The 21,161-nt window shown below is 39.8% G+C and overlaps 1 protein-coding gene across 2 annotated transcripts in view; it reads right to left on the bottom strand.

The window, feature by feature from the left end:
- STK26 (serine/threonine kinase 26) overlaps nt 1-20,932 on the bottom strand; it is a 63,732-nt gene extending 42,800 nt beyond the window's left edge. The window contains exons 1-2 of one of the 2 annotated variants that reach the window (XM_027097580.1): nt 20,463-20,932; nt 20,210-20,360 (exon numbers count right to left, since the gene is read on the bottom strand). In XM_027097580.1, coding sequence (XP_026953381.1) covers nt 20,210-20,251 — 42 coding nt within the window. In that variant the 5' untranslated portion in view covers nt 20,252-20,360; nt 20,463-20,932. The remainder of the gene's footprint in view (nt 1-20,209; nt 20,361-20,462) is intronic. The other variant, XM_027097579.1, reaches the window with a different exon arrangement.
- Nucleotides 20,933-21,161: the final 229 nt, after the last annotated feature.

A 21,161-nucleotide genomic window follows, 5' to 3' on the forward strand; every position in this document is an offset into this window, starting at 1 on the left:
TTTGAAGCAATCATTAAGGTAAGGGATGAACTGGCATTGGCCACATGGCCAACTCTACAGTGGTATACAATGGCTCAAATGAAAAGTATATACTATCCCATTGTTCCAGTAAGAAATTCAGAATTAGAGTAGGCTGCATTCAAGTTCCAACTCTCTGATACTATAATGAAGCAGGCTCAGAAGCCAAGGATGGATGCATAAAGAGTAGCAGAGTGAACTACAGTCCAGACTGACCTCTGGCCCCTCACACTGGCCATGGCCCATTATACATGAGCGACTGCTCCAAGGAAGACAAGGGGAGCCAGGAGTTCAGCTCATACAGGACCTAAGGTTATATTCGTCTTCCTCTTCTTTTAATTGTAAATTCATTCAGAAAGTAAAGTGGCATGCAGAAACGAATGCAGTTATATTTGCCCATATACAGAACTAGAACATCCAACAAAACTAAAGGACAAAAGGGAAAATTTCAGGGATATCTTACCATATCTCAAACCCAATGCTTCAGTAAGTAGTAGCTTAGACGTACAAACAAATGCAATGTTCCATTGGGGCACAATTCTACTTTCTTATGTTTGAGCCTTTAGGCCATGCCATTTTCGCAGTCAACAACACCCTACATCTCCTCTGGAAATCCGCATCTCTAATTAAAACAAACAAACAAAAACCACCTTCCGAACTCCCCAGGGTAACCTGATCACCCAAACAAATTCAATTGTTTCACCCTCTGCCCTCCCACAGCCCTTTGCTTGAGCCTCCGTTACAGCATGCATTTCATTATTTTTGCATTCTCTTTCATTGCCATGACTTTTCTATTGCTATTTTCTAATGAGTAAGCTCATTGAGGTTGGGGCTCTATCTCACTAAGCACCAGGTACCCTCACAGCACCCAGTACAGTACTTCGTATACTGTGGCTCTTGAATGTTTTTAGGGTGCTTACCTGGGGGCCCTCCTAAGATGAAATCTTTGGCATGAGGTTATCCTTCCATTTGCAATTTGAATTGACTTTCAGTACAAGGAAGATTACATTCAATAAACTGAAGGATGTTAAAATAGATATGAGATTCTAAGTCAATCCCTACTCTCACATGTGATTGACATAATAAAAACTTTCCAAAGTGACAACTTTGAGTTTTTTCCTTTCTACTGGGGAGCTCTTTGGGTTGCAAAACAGCAATTCTTTTTTTTTTTTTACATCTTTATTGGAGTATAATTGCTTTACAATTGGGTGTTAGTTTCTGCTTTATAACAAAGTGAATCAGTTATACATATACATATGTTCCCACATCTCCTCCCTCTTGCATCTCCCTCCCTCCCACCCTCCCTATCCCACCCATCCAGGTGGTCACAAAGCACCGAGCTGATCTCCCTGTGCTATGCGGCTGCTTCCCACTAGCTACCTATTTTATGCAAAACAGCAATTCTTGAAATAATATGGAGCTATACTCTAAGGAGAGTTGGTAGGAACCATACACACAAGGATGCACCTCAGTGGCATATGGAAATCTGATTCTGGAAGCACATCTGTAATCACTATTAAACAGAGCCACATGACTACTGTATGTCCTAGAGAGTCTCGCATGATGTCATACATTAATGCAAAGATTAGAGGCCTCAAAGAGCTACAGTCTATGTATCACTCTGCCGAACATTTCTTTTAATTTAGTTGGACTGAACACATATAGAAATGCACAATTCGATCAAGGATCGGGTTTAACCATAAACATTAAGGTTAAAGTTAAAGGGATTATTACTGACTAGACAGGATACTGTATAAATATGGCTTGGGATTGATAACAAGCTCTAACTATAAAATACTCATTTGGAAAGGAAGACAAGGCTATACAATGAGAGGAAGACAAAGATTCTGCTAATATATAAATGATAAAACGGGCCATTATTTAATCAAACCCACACAGGGCACTTTAACATGATGGACACTGAGAGCCTCATTTTATGCTATCCATACTAGAGGCAAAATTAAAGGATGTCATTCTAGCACTTTCAGAAATAAACACCTTTGGATAGAATCTAAGGCAGAGGCCCCTTATAGCAAATATCAAACTATCACGGATAATGTTATAATGAATCTTCAACACACTTATTAAAATGCACTGAATTAAAACAAAATTGATTTGCTCACTGTCTATCTTCCTTCTCGATGTGGAACTCCAATTAAAATCAATAGGTTTGAAACTTGTAAGCACAGCACTAAATTATTAACACCATGAGTTCTTTTAGAAAATTAACACTGAAAAAGTGGAATTTTACATAGACTTACCTTTTCATTCTTCATGAGAAAGTGGTTGCAGTATAATTTCCTTCCAACATTTCCCTCTTTAATCAAATCTATACTTTGAACGAATTTAATCAAATAGTATTTGCAAGGAGTTACCCAATGGAATCTTAGGACTAAGGAAATTTATCTCTTGGGTCCTGCTGGCTTTAACATTCTTTGATCCCAAGAAAATGATACCGATGGCATGATGTGTCAATAGCAAAAATTTTAATCTTGGCCAGCCCTAAGAATGGAGCAGAGAGGAGATTATAGAATGCTCTGAAAAATGTTCCCTAATTTCTCAACAATCCATTTCCCACTTTTCATTTCCCCAAAGTGAAAAATATCATCACAATGTGTGTTTATGTGTGTGTATGGGTGCGTGGCTAAAAGAATAATGTTTATTATTTTTTATGACCTATCTACTTCTTTAAAAGAATTGGAGCAGTGCATTGATAAATAGGAATGCACTCAGAAACGAAGTAAAGTGGGATGTGTCTGTGTAACTGTTGTACCTGAAAACCTAAGCTAAGAAGAACTACTACAAGGGAGCATAAAGTAGTTCTGTGCCCCGCACCATGATACACTCAACATATATGAGAAATTAGCTCACATCAACAAATTTGTTACATTAACAAAACAGGGTCTGGATTTCAACATCCTCACTGATAAGGATTTTATCATCAGTATTCCCTTTCCTTTGCACAGGGGGTACCAGTTCATTTGAAAAAAAGAAGGCCTAAATATTGCCATATTTCCAGTTTCCCATAGAATTTCAGCTTAGAGAACTCTTCTTCTTTTTATTATAAATTAATCTCTGCCTAGAGTTCATCAGCTTTTCCTGAACTAAAGTTTCTCAAACCCATCTCCATCCTACCCTACACCCCACTGTCAATAACATTTGTGAATGTTCTAATCCCTATCCCTAAAGGTACAGATTCATCAGTTTTTAATCCCCATTGATCTGTGCTGACATTGCTGAAATCTATTCATGTCACCAAAGCACAATATTAGAAAAATAAATTTTCAAATAAAGGGGAAAATGCTACTGAAATTATGAGATACCTACTAATATGAGTTGAATTTTTAATTTTTAAGAAATACCATTATAAACATAAGGCTGTTTACATATTCTCCATAAAACCATGGCTAAGGTAATATATTTTAGTAGTTGGAATAGATGGTCCTGTTCACTTTGCAATCAACTTAACGAAACTGTAATTCTCCAATAAGGATAATCAACATCCAGTACCAAATTTGAATACATGTACAAAATCTGATTTTGTCCTCCAAAAAATATGCTATACAATCTGTTTAGAAACTTTAAAGGACCATAGGATTTTAGAACTGGAAGTGATCTTTATAAAATACTTGGCGGTTTTGATTTTATAATGAGTGATTTCTAGCTGGGGATGGGGTGGGGGGGGCAATGACAAACAAGTAACCTCAGGATGCAGACAAATGGCAAAGTTCCTTAATTAGTTTTCGAACTGCCATAGCGAAAATAATCTTGATGAGCAATTCAAAGTAATTAGAATGCTTTGAACAGTATGCTACCCAAAAAGATCTGTGATCTACAACTTGAGCTGACTGGTACCCTATCATTTTACAGCCCTAACCAGAGATAAAGTACCATTCACCAAACAAATCTTTATGGCCCTCCCCAAAAGGACCCACAGAAGATTTTGAAAAACACAACTTTAGAAGTCCATTTGTCTTTTCTTGTCTTGCCTAATTTCATTCCCTTCCTTTCTTTCCCTTCTTCCCACCCAGTCTTAAAGCCAGCTCAGCCATCCAGTGATGCCTTTCCTGACCATCTCAGAAGCCTCACTTGACTCATCCATCCTAGGAATTTCTGACAGGTTAGTAGGGAGCCACTGAAAGCTTTTAGCAGATGAGTGAAAAAATAAAGTCTGTGTTTCAGGTAGTTTCATTATTTCTGCACATTGCCTTGGAAAGTTGTCAGCACAGCTTTCCAAGTGTATTTAGTGACAGAGGCTAGAATGGCATGATAAAAGAAGGGATGATGTCTGACATTTCCCAAGAAAAAAACACTGCTAGAACTTCATGATTAACTGAATATGGAGATAAAGGAAATCAGCAGCAAATTACAGATAATGCCTGCTGGTCTTTTTCTCCCTTGATAATTTTGTGATTGACCAATATATGTTTTATGGCTGATGGCACCTCTCCCACTAAATCAAGTAGTTAAGTGGCATTTGGTAGAGCCTAATTACTTCATATGCTATGATCTAATCATTTTAATGCAGTTTTGATTAAGTACTATTCTCCTTACTGCTGACAAGGTACCTGAGATGCTAATTGTAGGGTGAAGACACTTATTCAGTACAAGTAGGAAACAAATGTGATTATATCTGACGCCTAATTCTCTCTATTCACTTTCCTTCTCTAACAGATATAGCTCCTTAATTTAAAATCGTGATAAAAGCAATCAATGCCCTCCCTCATAGTCCTATAAAATTCAGTCACTTTTATTTTTTTGCTATAGAAACTAAGAAAAATATTAAAATATATTTGTATATACATACACATAATTTATCGTTCATTTTCTGTTACCAACAGAACTTTCTATATCACTCAACCGTTAAAATTTTTGTCTAGAAAACAAATAAAAATGTATTTCCCTATTAACTATGATCTGGAGTCTTTCCTTGAATTAAGCATTACAATAATGGGACCAATATACAAGTCAGTTACCTCAAAAAGAGAAACTTTCCTATTATCTTACTGTATACCTAATCCCAGAGAAAATACTATATAATGCTTCCTTTTTTTAGATCAGCAATTCTCAATGAGGTTCCATGCCCTAAGACAGGGCTTGGCAAACTTTTTCTGTAAAGGGCCACGCAGTCAATGTCTTAAAGGCTTTGTGGGCCAGGTACAGTCTCTGGTCTCTGTCATATATTCTTTTTTAACAACTCTTTAAAATGTAAAACAAAAATTTCTTTTTAGCTTTCAGGCTACACACAGACTGCAGGCAGGATTTGGCCCTTGGCTATAGTTTGCCAACTGCTGCACTAAGGAATCTACTGTGTGTAATAAATAAACTCCTCTCTAGTGCATCTAGAATGGTTTTAGTTGTGTCCTTCTTGGGAGAATTGAGAAAACATTAACTCATACCATTGTCTCTGTTTTGTGGTGCAGAATGACAATTGCAATTGAGAAAGGCTGCATTAGATTAACAAAGCTCCAAAAACACTACTGGAAGAAGGTGATCATTATTATTTTTAAAAAATACAGGCATTCAAAAATATTTACAAGGGAGAGGGGAAAATGCAAAATTTCAAGGAAACTTCCTTTTGTACAAAACATAAGCCAAACATTACAGCCTTACTACCTCTTAGTAGAAAATTAATTACACATAGTAGAAAAGTAATTACACATTAATTGCCTCAGGAGAAAATTAATTACATCCAATTCAAAATTTGCTTGGAATGAATACATGATCTCTTATCTTTTATAAATAATAGCCTAGGTCCAGACTCCTGAGCAGAATCCCCAAAGCTCACAGTTTTACATTTGAGGAGATGTGTGCAGGCATTATTTCACAGTATAAAGGAAGAGAATACACTACATTCTTCATTCTAGTAATTAGGAGAAGACAATTTAGTGTCCTACTAGGAAAAAAGAATTAAATTCTCAAACTTTGGAATCACTCGGCCATATTAAATAAGAATATTCTTTTACAATATATGGATCATCTTTTGAGTTAAAAGGGTTTTTAAAAAATCATCTAAAACCGTGCTTTATCTTTCAATCAGGATCATACTTACACTATGACTGCACGACACACTGCCATTAAAGAATAACACACAAGAGTAATCAAATTAAATTGCTTTGGGTTATACAGATTGACTCTCCCCAAAAACCCAGGCACGTGGATGGACAATGGGAGAAAGCTGTCTCTATCCTGGAAAGTGGGGAGGGGGCTGCAATCCCTGGGCAAAATACAATGTTGTTGTTGGTTTTTTCCAAGTATGAAGACATTTATACCTTTTAAACTATTGGAAAGTTAAAAGCCAACAACAGAATAATATAGTATAAGTCTTCTTAGAAAAAAGTAATTGGACTACAAACTTCTCTAGAATTCTTCTCCCAGCCAAGACATAAATCAAGTGGTGCTAAAAAGTGATTAAGCAAACTTATTTAAAAGTAAATCTGAGATGCTACACAGCCTTGAAATGCTCCAAAAAACTGTTTTAATCATTCCCTGAGGGAGAATTTTAAGGCCAGAACCTACTGGAAAAGTAACAATCATATTAATTCCAGTCATTTGGAAGAAAGATTTCTTCTCTTTAGCCTCCCCTTCCCCATCCCCAAATAACAGTCCAAATTAGTCAGATATAATCCAGTGATAATCTGGCACTTTTCCTTGTTAATGAAAAGTATTCATTTTGCCTACAGAGGGAAAAAAAGGCCACCCAAAATGACTCCAAGTGTCTAGAAACAATTTATTGGTGCAGTACACACGCCACCAAAATTGCACATCGTAAACAGAAAAGCAGCTGAAATCACCATCCCTATGATGTCAGCTCTTCCCCCTGATCTTTCACAAGCTTTCTCCCAGCCACAAAAGACTCTTTACATTTTCTTGCCATAACAAGTCGATTACGTAAATGTAACTTTTATCACAGAAGTCATAAGCAACAAGAAAGAAATGAATTACTATTACCTCCCCAATTTCCTTTTCTGTTAGCTTTTTCTCCTCTCTGCAGAAAGTAGAGAAATTTCCCATTCTAAAAAATATAGAGAGAATTCTCAATCTTTAAAGCAAAAGACTACTTTTTCCCTTCCTAGGAAATACTGTCTTTCTCTTCTTCCAGTGTCCAACACCTTTTCCCTCACCTACATTTTCTGTCTGCTCATGAGCAGCAGAAATCCTCTGGTATTATGAAATTCTACCTTCCCAAAGCACGGTTTACACTGCAGCCTCCAAAACGATGCCTGAACCTCAGCACATAGAAGAGCCATAGCAACAGCGGTGATAGTTTTTTTTCACTTGCTATTACCAGAAATCACAGTCCGAAAAGATGACGATGGAGGTGTCACCTATGCTAAAACCTGATTCACTATTTAACTAGTTAAATCCCACGTTTTCATTTTATGTACCCTTTGGGAAGCCTGTGACAGAGTAAAAAAAAGATCTTTCAGTGACAGTCACCATTTTTCATGAAGAGATAAATAGTTAAAAAAAAAAGCAGCTCTCCTGTATGAGATTTTGTTTGCCACTAAAACAGAATCCAATGCCCTAACCCCCTCCATTCCCTATCACCTTAGAATCTAGTGTAAAGTACCTATAACAATTTTAGCTTCAAAATAAGAGCTTAGACAATGATCACAAGTTTCTGTTAACCAGAAGTCATTTGTATACTACTCACATGCCTCTGATTTTACTAATAGGTAAACAGATTTATATCTATCAAAAGCAGTTCCTTTGATGCAATGATTCTCTGTAAGACTATTCTACGGGAGAAATTAAGCAGAGAATTGAGAATCTTGATAAATACAATCCTACGTAATGTTCAATCCAATTCTAATTCACTAAAACAGCTTAACACTGGTACTGAATTTCATTAAAAGTTGTTTTCCATAACCTGTTTCCTGTATGGAATAGACTGCTGTGAGTCCAATTTCTTTAAGGATAGTAATAGTTTAAATATTAAAGACAGAAAAAGGAACTAGTGATGATAAAACTGCAACATGTAAAATCCTCATAACACTGTTATGTATTTAGTCATAGGTACATATATGCATATGTATTTACCTTTTATAAATACATATTTAAAGATTTTTATAAATCTTTCTAAAGGTGGTAAAGAACTCTATATAATAAAAATATTTAGCAAATCCATGGATACCATAATTTTTACTGAGTACATAATTTTTACATCAATTTTACTGAATTCCTTTTATATGCAGACCTTCTTTTTTTTTTAACATCTTTATTGGGGTCAGACCTTCTTAAATGACATTACCAAATCATCATTTTCTGCTTCTTGAACTTAGTGACCATCCTATCTTTTACCCATTTTTATTTTGACAATGCACTTTTCTACTTTTTAAAATAGTTATGTCTAAATTTGGTACAGCTGACTAAAAACTCTACTGGCCAATGTTGAGCCTCATTTTCTTGAATAGATCAAAAGTGTTTTCAAACACAAAATATACTTCATGTACAATATACATTTCATGTGCATATACACACAGCCCCCATCAATTTTCCCCAATGAAAACTTAATTTACCGTCCAAAATAATGAAAAATGGGTCACAAAAGTAACTAAGTATCCTGGAAAAGAGATAGCTACCCCAAAAGAGGTGAGAGGTATAAGTTAAACATATCAGAATTTTACACCCAAACAAGTTGTATTGCCTAAAGGGGGAGAAAGTCCCCTAGGTACTCAAGGAACTTATTTTAATGGTAATTAAACATCACCTAAAATGTGTTTAGAGGTACATTTCTACACATGTTTTTGAACATCCTCACTGGTGGCACATCTTCGATTCTGAAGGACAATTTCGGTTTTGTTAGCTGTGTGTTCATTTTAGAAATTGAAAAGTGACTTAGGTCCAAGACTGGTGAATGAAGTGGGGAATCAAGTTTGCTCACATTGTTTGGTGTTGGCAAACTCATTAAGTAGGCCCATTTGCTTCTCTTATTTTCAGTTCTAATCCTTTGTTTAAACTGAGCTCTGAGCTTTCCTACATGGCACCTGTTGGCAAATGGCAATATATTAATCTGACAGGTATAGAGAATATTTTAGAGAGCAGAAGCTGGAGTCAGAAAGGCCATTTAGGAAGTGGTTTGATATTTCCTTAATGATTCAGAAGTAACTTCCTCTCCCCTCCAAGAATTTCCATATGTAAACACAAGGTGGCTTTGGAATATGATAACTTTGAATGGGTATTTTTGACATAATAGTAGCTCAGAGTTATTACATCCGGGTTTTGTTGGGGGGAATACAGAGTGAAGGAAAGGGATTCTGTACAACAGAATTGATGAGATGTATCAAAATTGGAAAAAGTCTTTAAAATGTCTATCTTTGGGGTAAATGGTGCCACTTACTGGCATTTAGGAAATTGGCATTTTATTTCACTTTAGCCAAACTGCATTTTCACAAGTATAAGCATAAATAGATTTCATGTTCTTAATAAAAGTGTTTGCATTTGAAGAGCATTTACTGAGCTGTCAAACGTACCTGGATCAAGGAGCACAGAAGTGGGTGACGGCGAGATTTTGGAAGCTACAAAACTTAATACAAAATTGAGTTCAGCTTCTTGGAAGGATGATTGAAAATCATGTTATTTTGATTTCTCACAATTTCATCTACTATGTCTCTCCATGTAGGACCTCCCATCTCCATCTTCACTGCTGAACAAACCTGTTACTAATTGCTTCTGCTTGGTTGTGTGGCCAGTGCTTCAAATTCAAGTTTTAAAAATAAACCCATTTTCTCCCAAACTCGACAATATCTTTGAGTCTTTACTCTCCCCTCATGTTTTTGCCCTTCCCATATCCAATTAGTCACCAAGTCTGTCAAGTCTTCCTTACATGGTGTTCAGAGTGGTCCCCAGACCAACGGAGCAGCTGGGAACTCATTAGAAAGGCAAATTCACGGACACTGCAGACCTACTTGAATCAGAAACTCTGGAGGCAACCTAAATGTCCATCGACAGATGAATGGATAAAGAAGATGTGGCACATATATACAATGGAATATTACTCAGCCATAAAAAGAAACAAAACTGAGTTATTTGTAGTAAGATGGATGGACCTAGAGTCTGTCATACAGAGTGAAGTAAGTCAGAAAGAGAAAAACAAATACCGTATGCTAACACATATACATGAAATCTAAAAGAAAAAAAAGGTTCTGATGAACCTAGAGGCAGGACAGGAATAAAGATGCAGACGTAGAGAATGGACTTGAGGACATGGGGAGGGGGAAGGGTTAGATGGGACGAAGTGAGAGAGTGGCATGGACATATATACACTACCAAATGTAGAATAGACAGTTAGTGGGAAGCAGCTGCACAGCACAGGGAGATCTGCTCGGTGCTTTGTGACCAACTAGGGGGGTGGGATAGGGAGGGTGGGAGGGAGACGCAAGAGGGAGGAGATATGGGGATATATGTATACATATAGCTGATTCACTTTGTTATACAGCAGAAACTGACACAACATTGTGAAGCAATTATACTACAATAAAGATGTTTAAAAAAAAAAGGAAAAGAAAACAAGAAACTCTGGAGGTGAGGCCTGGCAATCTGTGTTTTAACAAACCCTCCAGGTGGTTCTGATACATGCTCAAGCTTGACCATCACTGCCCTAGATCACACCCTTAACAGCTAAAGCCTGGGCTATTACAACATCCACTTATTATATCTAGCCTTTCCCTCTCCAACCCAGCCTGTTAGGTTGGAAGCCTAATGTAATCTTCCAAAAACAGACAACGAGCCATTGCTTTCATCAGTTCACTTTCTTGATTAAAAAACAACAACAAAAACAACAACAACTTGCTGTAGACTGAGTTAAAAATAACTGTCTCAGTCTGGCATTCAAGGCCTTTCATAATTTGGTCCTAACGTAGTTCATGGCAACAAGCACCTACCTCACACCTCTGTTATGGAAGGAACCTTGTGTGTGTCCCTTTATGCCTTTTCTCCTGCCTGTCTCCCACTCTCCTTTAAGGGTCTGTTCAGGGGTGTCCTGCCTAGAAGCAAGGTAGTGCAGTGACAAAGGCACAAGTGCCTAGCATAAAGGCATTCTATAAATGATAATTCCCTTCCTTAGTCTGATGTTCCTTGGAATGCTGCTATGTCAGTTTCTATCACATTTGGGATTCATTACTATTGCTCTGCATTGTTAGATGCCTAAATGTGTAGATGTCTAATCTCTTCAGTTTCAGTATAAACTTCTTGAGGTCAGGGACTCCTTTGTGCTTTTTGTATCTCAAAGATAGGTATCAAGCACTATGTCCTACACAATGTGGGTCTTCCAAACTTTGCTGCTAATAATTTTCTAGCTTAAATCACACCTAGCTGTTTCATGAAGACTAAGCGTGTAAAGACATTAAACCTGGATCACCAGCGTCCAACTTGGGAAAGTCTAATATATTACCATTAACTGACAGGCACATAGGAAGGCTCAGAGCAAAGTTCAAACAAAGGATTTGAAATAAAACTAGAGAAGCAAACAGGACCCTAATTAATGAGCTTGCTAACTGTTCTTCCCATGGGGTTGGTAGCACTTAAAAAGCATACATTTGAAATATGCTTCTTTCCCTGAGGCTGCTAGACACACTGACTGTAGTCTCCTTAACCACAAGAGGTCAAAGTTCTATTTTCTATCCCTATACTTAGTAGCATGTGTGCATGCTTTGCTGATTGGTTTCTTTTATGCTTCTACTTAAAGTTAAGGCAGGCAGCAGGAAATTGAGACCAGGGAGGCCAGAAACTTTCCCAGCTCTAGGGGGCAACAATAATGATGAACCTAGCTCTGGGAAGAAATTATGACTTTATGGTTTCTACTGGCTCAGCTGCCCCAAATTTTCTTGCATTAATAACAACTTATGCCCCACTTGATTATCTATGTTGCCCATCCCTTCCCCATCACCCACTGCTATGTTATTTATACTATACTGCAGCAAGCAGTTAAATCCTAGCTTAATATAACATACTGTAAAGTGATATGTCCCAAAGCCAATGGCTTAATGGAAAGCCGGGGGAGGGGGATGAAAAGGCACTAACAGAGCAACTCAAAAATGCATTTTCAAAGAAAAATCTGGATGCGTCTAAATGTCCTTGAAGTCTTTACTCCACCTGCCAAAAATTCACTCCTAGGATTGTGTTACTAGGCACTATTGAAATCTGGTAGAGTAATTCACTAGTGTGCTTAGAAATTCCCTAACATATCTAGTATGGTATGGATTTCAAATCCAGTAAAAACTTCATTAAGTTGATACTGGGAAGCTATTTCTATAATTCAAAGCAACTGTTATTCTTCAGCTAGACACTCTATTGTTCTGTAATAAACAAATTGAAAAATTCAATGATAGTTGATTTGAACCCTACTTTTTTCAGTCCTTTACATTTTAAATTGATAGGGTTTTACAGATTTCTTTTCCTCACTTTTTTATAAAACAGGTGAAAGGGGAAGAGGGGAAAAAATACCGCTACGAACACACGATCTCTGTTACAAGGATCTTAAAGAAAGGTTGAGAAGTTTTTATCTGTAAACATTTTTCACGAGAAAAAGATAAAAACACAATGCCTTGGATTTCCTCAGCAGCACATTCTTGAAGGTACTTGATCAAAAAGGAGGAGAGTGGACATTTTTTAAAAGATAATTAGAATATTTTTAACTCTTACACCTAAGCTGTCTATAGTTTTGTTTACTCTAGTCCCCAGGAAGTATGAACCACAATTTTGTTCATATTTTGCTAGAATATCCAAAGCTGTCATACCAACGGCTAATCCAATATTTTAGGACACGAATCATTCTAATCCATGATCGTATGATAAACGAAGGAAAAGAAAGGCCAGCGGGCTGCTGTCAGAAGTATGCTGGAACAAGTCCAGAAAAGGCTGAGGGAGAGTATAGCTCTATCCCCAGTAAGGTAAATGCTGGTGAGAGGTAATGGGGAGAGACAAGCAGGAATAGAGGAGAAGGATGGGATCTGCTCTGCACTAGGTTTCCTGGTTTCTCTGAATGTGCATGTCAGAAGATCTGCTTGAAATATATGGGATTTGGGGGAGGGACAACAAAGAGGATGATGGGTAGAGTTGGCCAGCAATATGCTCTTCTGTTTTTAAATATAAATTTGAAGTCATTTTCCTATTGGAGAACTCTTCCTATTTCATAGGATTGTTGAGAGGAATTAGTTAATATCTTATTTAAATGTTTGCTTTCTGTGGTCCCTACCATATAACACCTTGGTCTAAAGTGGCAGATGACCAAATGAGAAATGTACATAAGATGGAATGAAAATTTTAGCTGTGCATATTTTATTGATTTTTGTTCTTTTAAAAATGAGTTACCTCATGGCATTCCTCCAGAGACATTGTTTTATATGTACCTGTGGTAGAAATTCTTTGGGTCTTAACTACAAGAAATGAAAAGGAGTTTGTTGCATCACACCTAATAATAGTGTTAGTTTTTGTTCTCCTAACTCTGCTTTCTAGCAACAAATGAGTAAAACCACGACTCTTTCAAAAGATACAATTCATTCAAAAATTATCACCAAGCAGTTTGAAATTCTACTATTATATTTCTTTTTAAAAGGCATTACTTCCTGTAACATGTGAACATCCATGGGAGAGGTCACATAGTGAGCCATTAATCAAAAACACCTTAATATCAGTGAAATGTATCAGATTCTTTCTAATGTGACGGCTGGGACAGAGAAGTAAAGAAGTTTCTTTTATTTATTTGTTTATTTGGGGGACGGGGGAACAAAGGGAAGGAACAAGAGGTTATTTCTCCCAAAGCCATAAATTTGTCTGAAATCAGCCCTAGTTACTAGGAAAGCAATGAGGGCTCCTTTTTCTCTCAAAGGTCTTGCAAGATGAGAATGAGAGCTTCAGTGTGTGGACAGCTGATTAGTTACAAGTATATTTTGTTAGACCTATTACATGTAATATATTAAAATCATTTTACTAAGTATAAAATGTCTACATTGTACACACATAAATTAGCCTTCATGAGCTAGAAGAATTCAAGCATTACACAATATATTTACAGAAACAGAATGGAAAAAAGTCAGAAAAGTCTAGTCTATATGTACTGCACTCACTAGCCTACACTTTTACATATAATTCATACCTAACGGTATAAATAAAAGTAAGATACATGGTTCCTGCTTTCAAGAAATTTACAACCTAGTTTGGGAGACAAGTATAACATATATAATTAGGGAAAATCTAAGGCAGTATATAAATCAAGGACTGGACTGTCTGCTACTGACAAGGGATATAACAGGTGCTTGGAAATGGGAGTGATTTCTGTAGCCTGGAACATTCAGAGAAAGTTCATGGGGAAAGCAAGATGGAGACCTTGAAAATCAGGTAGCATTTGGCCAGTCAGTGATTGCTGAATTGCAACTGGCATGGTAGAACAAAAGGGATTTCTTGTTGGGGAGTAGAAATAACTAAGTACAGATCTGTAGAGAGGAGCCAGATAACAGAAAGTCTGGAAAGCTGAGCAGGAGACTTTGGGTCTGGTGGTGGTGGTATGTGTGTGGGTGTTTTGGGGGGGTGGGGAGGCTGGATTTCAATAGAAAAACATGGGTTGTCAAGCAGGAGTGAGAGGGGATAATGACAGTGTTTTCATGTGATTAGCCTAGCATTGTTCTGTAGGATGAACTGCCCACATACATCATAACACCTTTGATGAAGGAGTTCAAAATATACTCCACAGATGATAGCTAATTCATCCTAATAGCACTCACTGAGGCAAAGGAAATGCAGCTTTTATTATTCCCCATTTTGTAGATGATTTGCTCAAGGTCACTGAATAAATGAAAGGCAGAATAAAAAAACGCAGTATCACAATGTTCAATGGTTCCTAGGTACCAGCTAAATTATATTCTCTCATTTTCTATAACTCAAGCAAGGGAGGTACATGATGGACATTTGTCCTCATGTGCCATTTTTAGACCCTCATGAGTGTTCAAGGCACATGTCCTACCATGCCCAATTCCTGTTTACTCTACGTTCAGCCCCCAGCCTGCTTACCCCATACCCTGCAACTACCTCCAACTCTCCCAGCTCACAGTTGTCTTTGATTATTCTGTTTCAGCTGCTCTTCTGCCACTATCATTAGCATATTCAACATCTCTGAATATGCTTCCCACCAACGAGGACAATGGTTTGGCTTTATCTATGAGTGCAAGCATTGCTCTCTACCTCTTTCCACCTCAAATTGCAAAGGTGATCAGTCCTTTCAGAAGGTGGAAGGAAGGTAAGAAGCCTACATACTAGATTCTGACACCAAACTGAATTCTTTCTCCAATTTAGGTTTCATGATGAGAGTTAAATTAAGAAGTCCCCCCACCCCAGTTAACTCCTTCCCGATCCTGACACATTTTCTCATCCCTCCATGCTTTTTTTTTTTTTTTTTTTGCGGTACGCGGGCATCTCACTGTTGTGGCCTCTCCCATTGCTCTGGATGCGCAGGCTCAGCGGCCATGGCTCACGGGCCCAGCCGCTCCGCGGCATGTGGGATCTTCCCGGACCGGGGCATGAACCCGTGTCCCCTGCATCGGCAGGCGGGCTCTCAACCACTGCGCCACCAGGGAAGCCCCCCCCCCATGCATCTTAAGTCACCCTTCCTTTTCTTACAAGCCAACCCTCCACCTATGCTTCCTGCCTCACAAGGGCCCTCACTTCCACATGCTCTCTGGCATTATGACCTTTCCCTCCTTGGTGGCTCCCACCCTTCAGTTTCAAGTAAAGAAACTGGCATATAGTAAATGCTCAGTAAATGTCTGATGAATGACCAGAGCTCTAGATCTATATCTTCAAGTATTCGCTGGACATTTTTAAAAACAGCTTTACTGAGGCATGTTGAGATACAAAAAAAATTGTACATATTTAATGTATACGATTTGATGGGTTTGGACATATGTATACACCTTTGAAACCATCACCACAATCAAGATAACAGACATACAGCTCTACATTTTTATTTTGTCATCCCACTGTTACCTCGAACTTCACAAGCCTAGAACAGAAATCATTAATGTTCTACTGGATCTGGCTCTTCTCCCTGACTTTCCGATTTCTTTTGGATGTACCATAATTGTCCCAGTTGCCCATATTCAACATCACAAAGGCTTCGATTCTTCCTCCTGTAACTAGCTAATTACAAGTCTGGTAATTATATTTTCTACCTCATAGTACTAAGCATAGGGAAGGCAATCAGTCAATGCAAGGTCCATTACATCTGTACAGATATGAATACCTTGTTGAAATAGTCTCAGTAGATCAAACTGCCTCAAGTCTCTCAATCCTCCAGCTCATCCATTCAACCAATCTTAAGATTTCTCTTCCTATATACAACTTTGTTTGTTGAGCCTCCCTTACTTAGAAATGTTTAGTGGCTAGTCTGAAGGCCAAAACCCTTCCCTAGCATTCAAGAACCACCATAATCTGGACGCAGTCAAGTTTTCCAATCTTACCCCCTATTATTTCTCTAGTGTAATTCTTCATCATAGGTCAAGTGATTTTATCCGACGCTCAAAGATCGTGTGCGTGCACACACTTGCTCAGGGTATTTCCCTGCTTGGAAATGCCCTCCCCAATATGGATCCTAAAAATCCTTTGGGGGCAAGCCTTCAACTCTTCCAGTCAGCAACTTCTATTATAGAGTAAGTATCACAGATTTTGCATTATTTGATATTTCATGTGCTAGATTTATCTCCCCAACAACATTTTAAGATCTTTAAGGGCAGACATCATGTAGTATACTTCTGTATCCTTCCCAGAATCCAGTAACTAGGTTCACCAATGCAAGGCAATGTTTTCCAACTCTTAGATAAAAGTCTCCAATAAAGTGTTCATTAATCCTTAAACTTCATTTCCATATCACATCTCAAATAACAACCATTTACAAACTGTACCACCCTGATCATATTTAAAGATACATGAAGACTAATGTTTAAATTCTTTAGCAGGAAGTTTAAAAAATTCTTTCACAAAAGGCATAACACAAAGCATAACATAATAATACTTAGTACTCTAATTCAACATTTAACTTTATTCTCCCACCCACATTTTATGAAAGATTTAACACCCAATTTAGAACACTTGTCTTCATAAATACTAATGCAGGTTCTAAGGGGAAATATCTTAAACTTAAGTATGATTTACAACTGAGAACTTCAAAGAAAAAACATGTTTTAAATCATTAAAGAGTAAATATTTGAGTGGAAAGAAACAGGTTTATTGGCTTATTTTTTTAAGTTGTGCTTTAAATATTTTTCAAGAGTTTAGCTCCTGGTATGGAAAATTAGTTATATACTAGAGAAGTAAGCACAAATTAAGTACCCAAAAAATTCATACCCTCCACATTTGGTGTAATATGGCAAAAAGTTCATTACCACAATATTAAGAAATATTAACAATATGAGTCTGAATAACTAATTCACAAGGAAGGGTTTGAACTGGACCAAATCCTGGGTTTTCTTTCGTCACTCCAAGTTTCTTTTCTATTTTAAACTAGTGGCAACAGAAATTTCTTTGTTTGAAAGTCAGGAATGCTGGAAGTCTTAAGTGATAGAACAGGTAGCTCGACTTCACGTCTCTCCTCAGGGGGGAGAAAAACACTGTGGATAAAGTAAATTTGTTTTTATTTCTGGAAAAATCATTTTTTCCATCAATCTTCATAATTCCCTAAAATAAACTGTTAAAAAGTTATAGGCCGGTCGACCACTTCACCCAGATTTGTGGAAATACTACACATGAATTTCAAGAACACATGGCTAACTCACGTTTTCTTACTACTCTATAGGTCTAAAAGTTGCCCCTCTTTCACAAAACTCGAGGAGAATTCTACAAGCTCGTGATATATTTCTGCATCTCATCTGCAATATTTTTAAACAAAAGAATAGTCAAAGTAGTCTAGGCTCAAGAGTCGCACTGCATGCCATCAAATTTATTTTTAGGATACTCCACAATTTTAAAAGTGGAAAACTTTTGTGTTGCACCAAATGCATAAGAACCACATATACAAAGAAAATGGAAATAAGAAGTTAAGAATTTACCATTTCATTCAGACAGAGAAAATGACAAATAAATATTCCTCTCCTCTTTTCTAATATTGAGATGATTGCCCTCCCCAAATCAGGGTAGACAAAGTAATCACAACTTTGGGCAGACATAAAGTGAAAAGCAGAATTTATCTTTCAAAATATGTGATTCACATTCTAAACCACCTTAATTAAGATTTTAAAATTCAAGAGATAGGGAACTCAGATAATGAAACAAAGCAGGGAGCCATAATAAATACTGAACAGCAAGCAGTTCCTACACCATATAAATCAAATAAAGACAAATCAAATAAGGACCAGAAACCATATAAATCAAATAAAGTCAAGACAAATGAAATAAAGACCAGAAACCATTTTCTCCTCAGCACACAGAGTTCCCCAGAATCACAAACTTGATGAACGGGAGGCACTCAATCTGCTGACGCACGCACGCAGGCAGCGCGTGCACACAATGGAGAGAGAAGTACCGAGACCCTCAGAGACAAACTACACATCCGTAACGTTCTACTCTTCACAGAATGGAAAGGAGAGCACGGTGGGAAAAATTTCGCACTTTCTTCCACATCAGACAGAGCAAAACTGTAGTTAGTAATGCAAATTACTAATTCTCTTGATATAATCAAAGGCAGAACTGAATGAATGGGGTGAGGGGCAGTGGCTGGGGGAAAGAGGGAGGGAAGGAGGGGGGTGGCGTGAGAAGAAGGAAGTTTGAGGCATTTTGTAAAGCTTGAATGGATCAACCTATAAAAAGGCCCTAATATTTCTCATTTCCCTTTTTCTTCCTTTCTTTTTTATTAACTACACAGCGACTTCCTGGGACTCAACCCAGACTTGCCCTATATTTAGCTAAAAGGCCTGGTGCTTAGGAGACACAGGCGTCCTAGGTCAGATATATGTCCGACACAAACGGTCCTTTTGGGGGAAAGTATTTTAAAAGTCCCCTTTTTTGTGTGACCATGCATCAAATGTAACCAACTGCTTTTTTAAAAAAAATGAATTCCATTAATTAATTAGTAAACTGAGGCCCCAATCCATAGCACTTTGATTTCTACTAGAAACATAAGCTGTTTACTACTCTAAACATTTTTTCTGAACGTAGAAAAAGTTTGCTTTCACATTTTTAGAAGGTAATGAGGCTTAAGTGTTTCTAGTCTCTGACCTATTCATAAATAGGTTGTTTAGGCTGTCTAGCAAAGGAAAAAAAAATAAAATGTGAACGCTTAAAAGTCAGTAAACTTGGATAACATTTAGTAGATAGCTTGAAATGCACCGATTTAAAAACATAACAGCATAAAAAGTGTGTGGCCATAGCTTATTTCTTCTTCAATAAAATGAAAATATAATGGGAGAGAGCTGGGAAGATGTCGAGTAAAAAGTTGGGTCCCAGGCAAGTAGTCCCTTGTTCAGGACAAAAAGCTTCCTTTAACCGCATTGCAACAGACCTCCTGTGGGAAAGGCAGGGGGCGGGGCGGGGGAGTCATCACCTCCGCTACTCTAACTTAGGACCCTGCATTTCTCACGCCACCCTATGGGCTGGACCAGGTTGGGGGAGCGAGATACAACTTGGCCCTGAAGCAGCAGCACCAAAAGGGGAAAAGAAGTCACCTCGCTCTTTGCTCTACGCATACAGGAAGAGCCCAATTCAAAGCCGCCACCACCGACACCCCGTTGCCTTGCTCCGCCCCAACTTGTGTCGTGTGTGTGTGTGTGTGTGTGTGTGTGTGTGTGTGTGTGTGTGTGTGTGTGTGTGTGTGTGTGAGGGGGGAGCACCACTTGCGTTTTACCCCACGATTTCCGAGACACCTCCATCTCTCCCAAGTTAAGTGCTCCCACCTCCAACCCCCAACCGCACCACGCTCAGCCGGCGCAGGTGTCTCGCTCCGGGCTATTTTGTGCACCCCCCCTCGCCCCCCAGCATCCCCACCTCGCCGCGCCCCCAGTCCCTCCGCGCCCGGCCGGCGCAGTGCACCACCTAGCTTACACGCCGGGAAACACTGAGAACGCTCTTCCCGGGTCACCTGGCCGGAGCGCCCGGCCCGGCTTCGGGGAAGCCCTGGGCCGCCTCTCGTCGCCCGTGCCCAGCGCGGAGCGCGCCCCCGGCTCCCGGGCAGTCACGTGGACGGCGGGGGAGGCCCGGGCGTCCTCACCTGCATCCCGGGCACTTGGACCGCCACCGGTGAGTGGGCCATGAAGGCGAAAGCAGCTCCGCGCGGCTTCGGCGGCGGTGGCGCCTTGGGCTCCGACTGGCTCCTCCTCCGGGGGTAGGTCGGCGGCCCTCCCAGGCTTTTCGACCGGGGCCTGGAAGGACACATACGAGTGGGGTTACGGGGCGGGTGGCGCGCGCGGCCCGGGGACGGGAGGTGGGCGGTCCGCGGCGCTGCTCCCCGAGACTCAGTCTACCTTTCTGGCGCCGGCCCGCCGCTGTGGCAGCCGCCTCAGCTGCTGCTCCCCCTACTGAACGCTGGGCACCGTGTGTGGCGGTGGCCGGGACCTGGGCTCGAGTGATGCCGCTCGTCTGCTCGCCGCTTTAGGAAGAGGAGGTGGAGGCGCCCCAGCCACCCGCCTGCTCGCCGGGCCGGGGAGGCGGTTGGGGGCGGTTCCGCCGCTGGCCCTGCCTCCGCCCTGCAGCCGGGCGGTGTCAGGAGAGCTAAGGCTCCGCGCAGGGAAGGGGCTCGGCTGGGGTGGTTGGAGCCCGAGAGGAGGGAGACTTTCCCGGCCCACGGAGAGGAGACCCCGCGGCCAGGGGGGCCTGGAACACGGCTCGGCCTGGAGAGAGAAGGGAAGAGTTCGGGTGACCCTCGGGGTCCGAGGGCGTCCCGGACGCGGCCACGTTGCAGGCAGGCGTGCAAGGGCTCGGGCACACGCGGCCTCGCAGAAGTCTTGAGTTGAAACTTGGCGGGTGTTGGAAGTCCTTCTTGACTCCCCGATCTGGTCGAGGGCGGGGACGCAGAGAGCCGCCGAGTCGGTGGACCCCTGCTCTTTCCCCAGCTTCGGGCCGGGCCACTGGGCGGGTCCGTGACCACTCTCCTCTTTCCGGATTCCCCGCCCCCAGACAGGCTTCAGGTGACTTAGAACTGAGGCTACCCCTACCTATCTCTT

The sequence above is a fragment of the Aethalodelphis obliquidens genome, unplaced genomic scaffold, assembly GCF_003676395.1.
Source record: "Aethalodelphis obliquidens isolate GAN/ISIS:26980383/991018 unplaced genomic scaffold, ASM367639v1 scaffold115, whole genome shotgun sequence".
Lineage (NCBI taxonomy): Eukaryota > Metazoa > Chordata > Mammalia > Artiodactyla > Delphinidae > Aethalodelphis > Aethalodelphis obliquidens.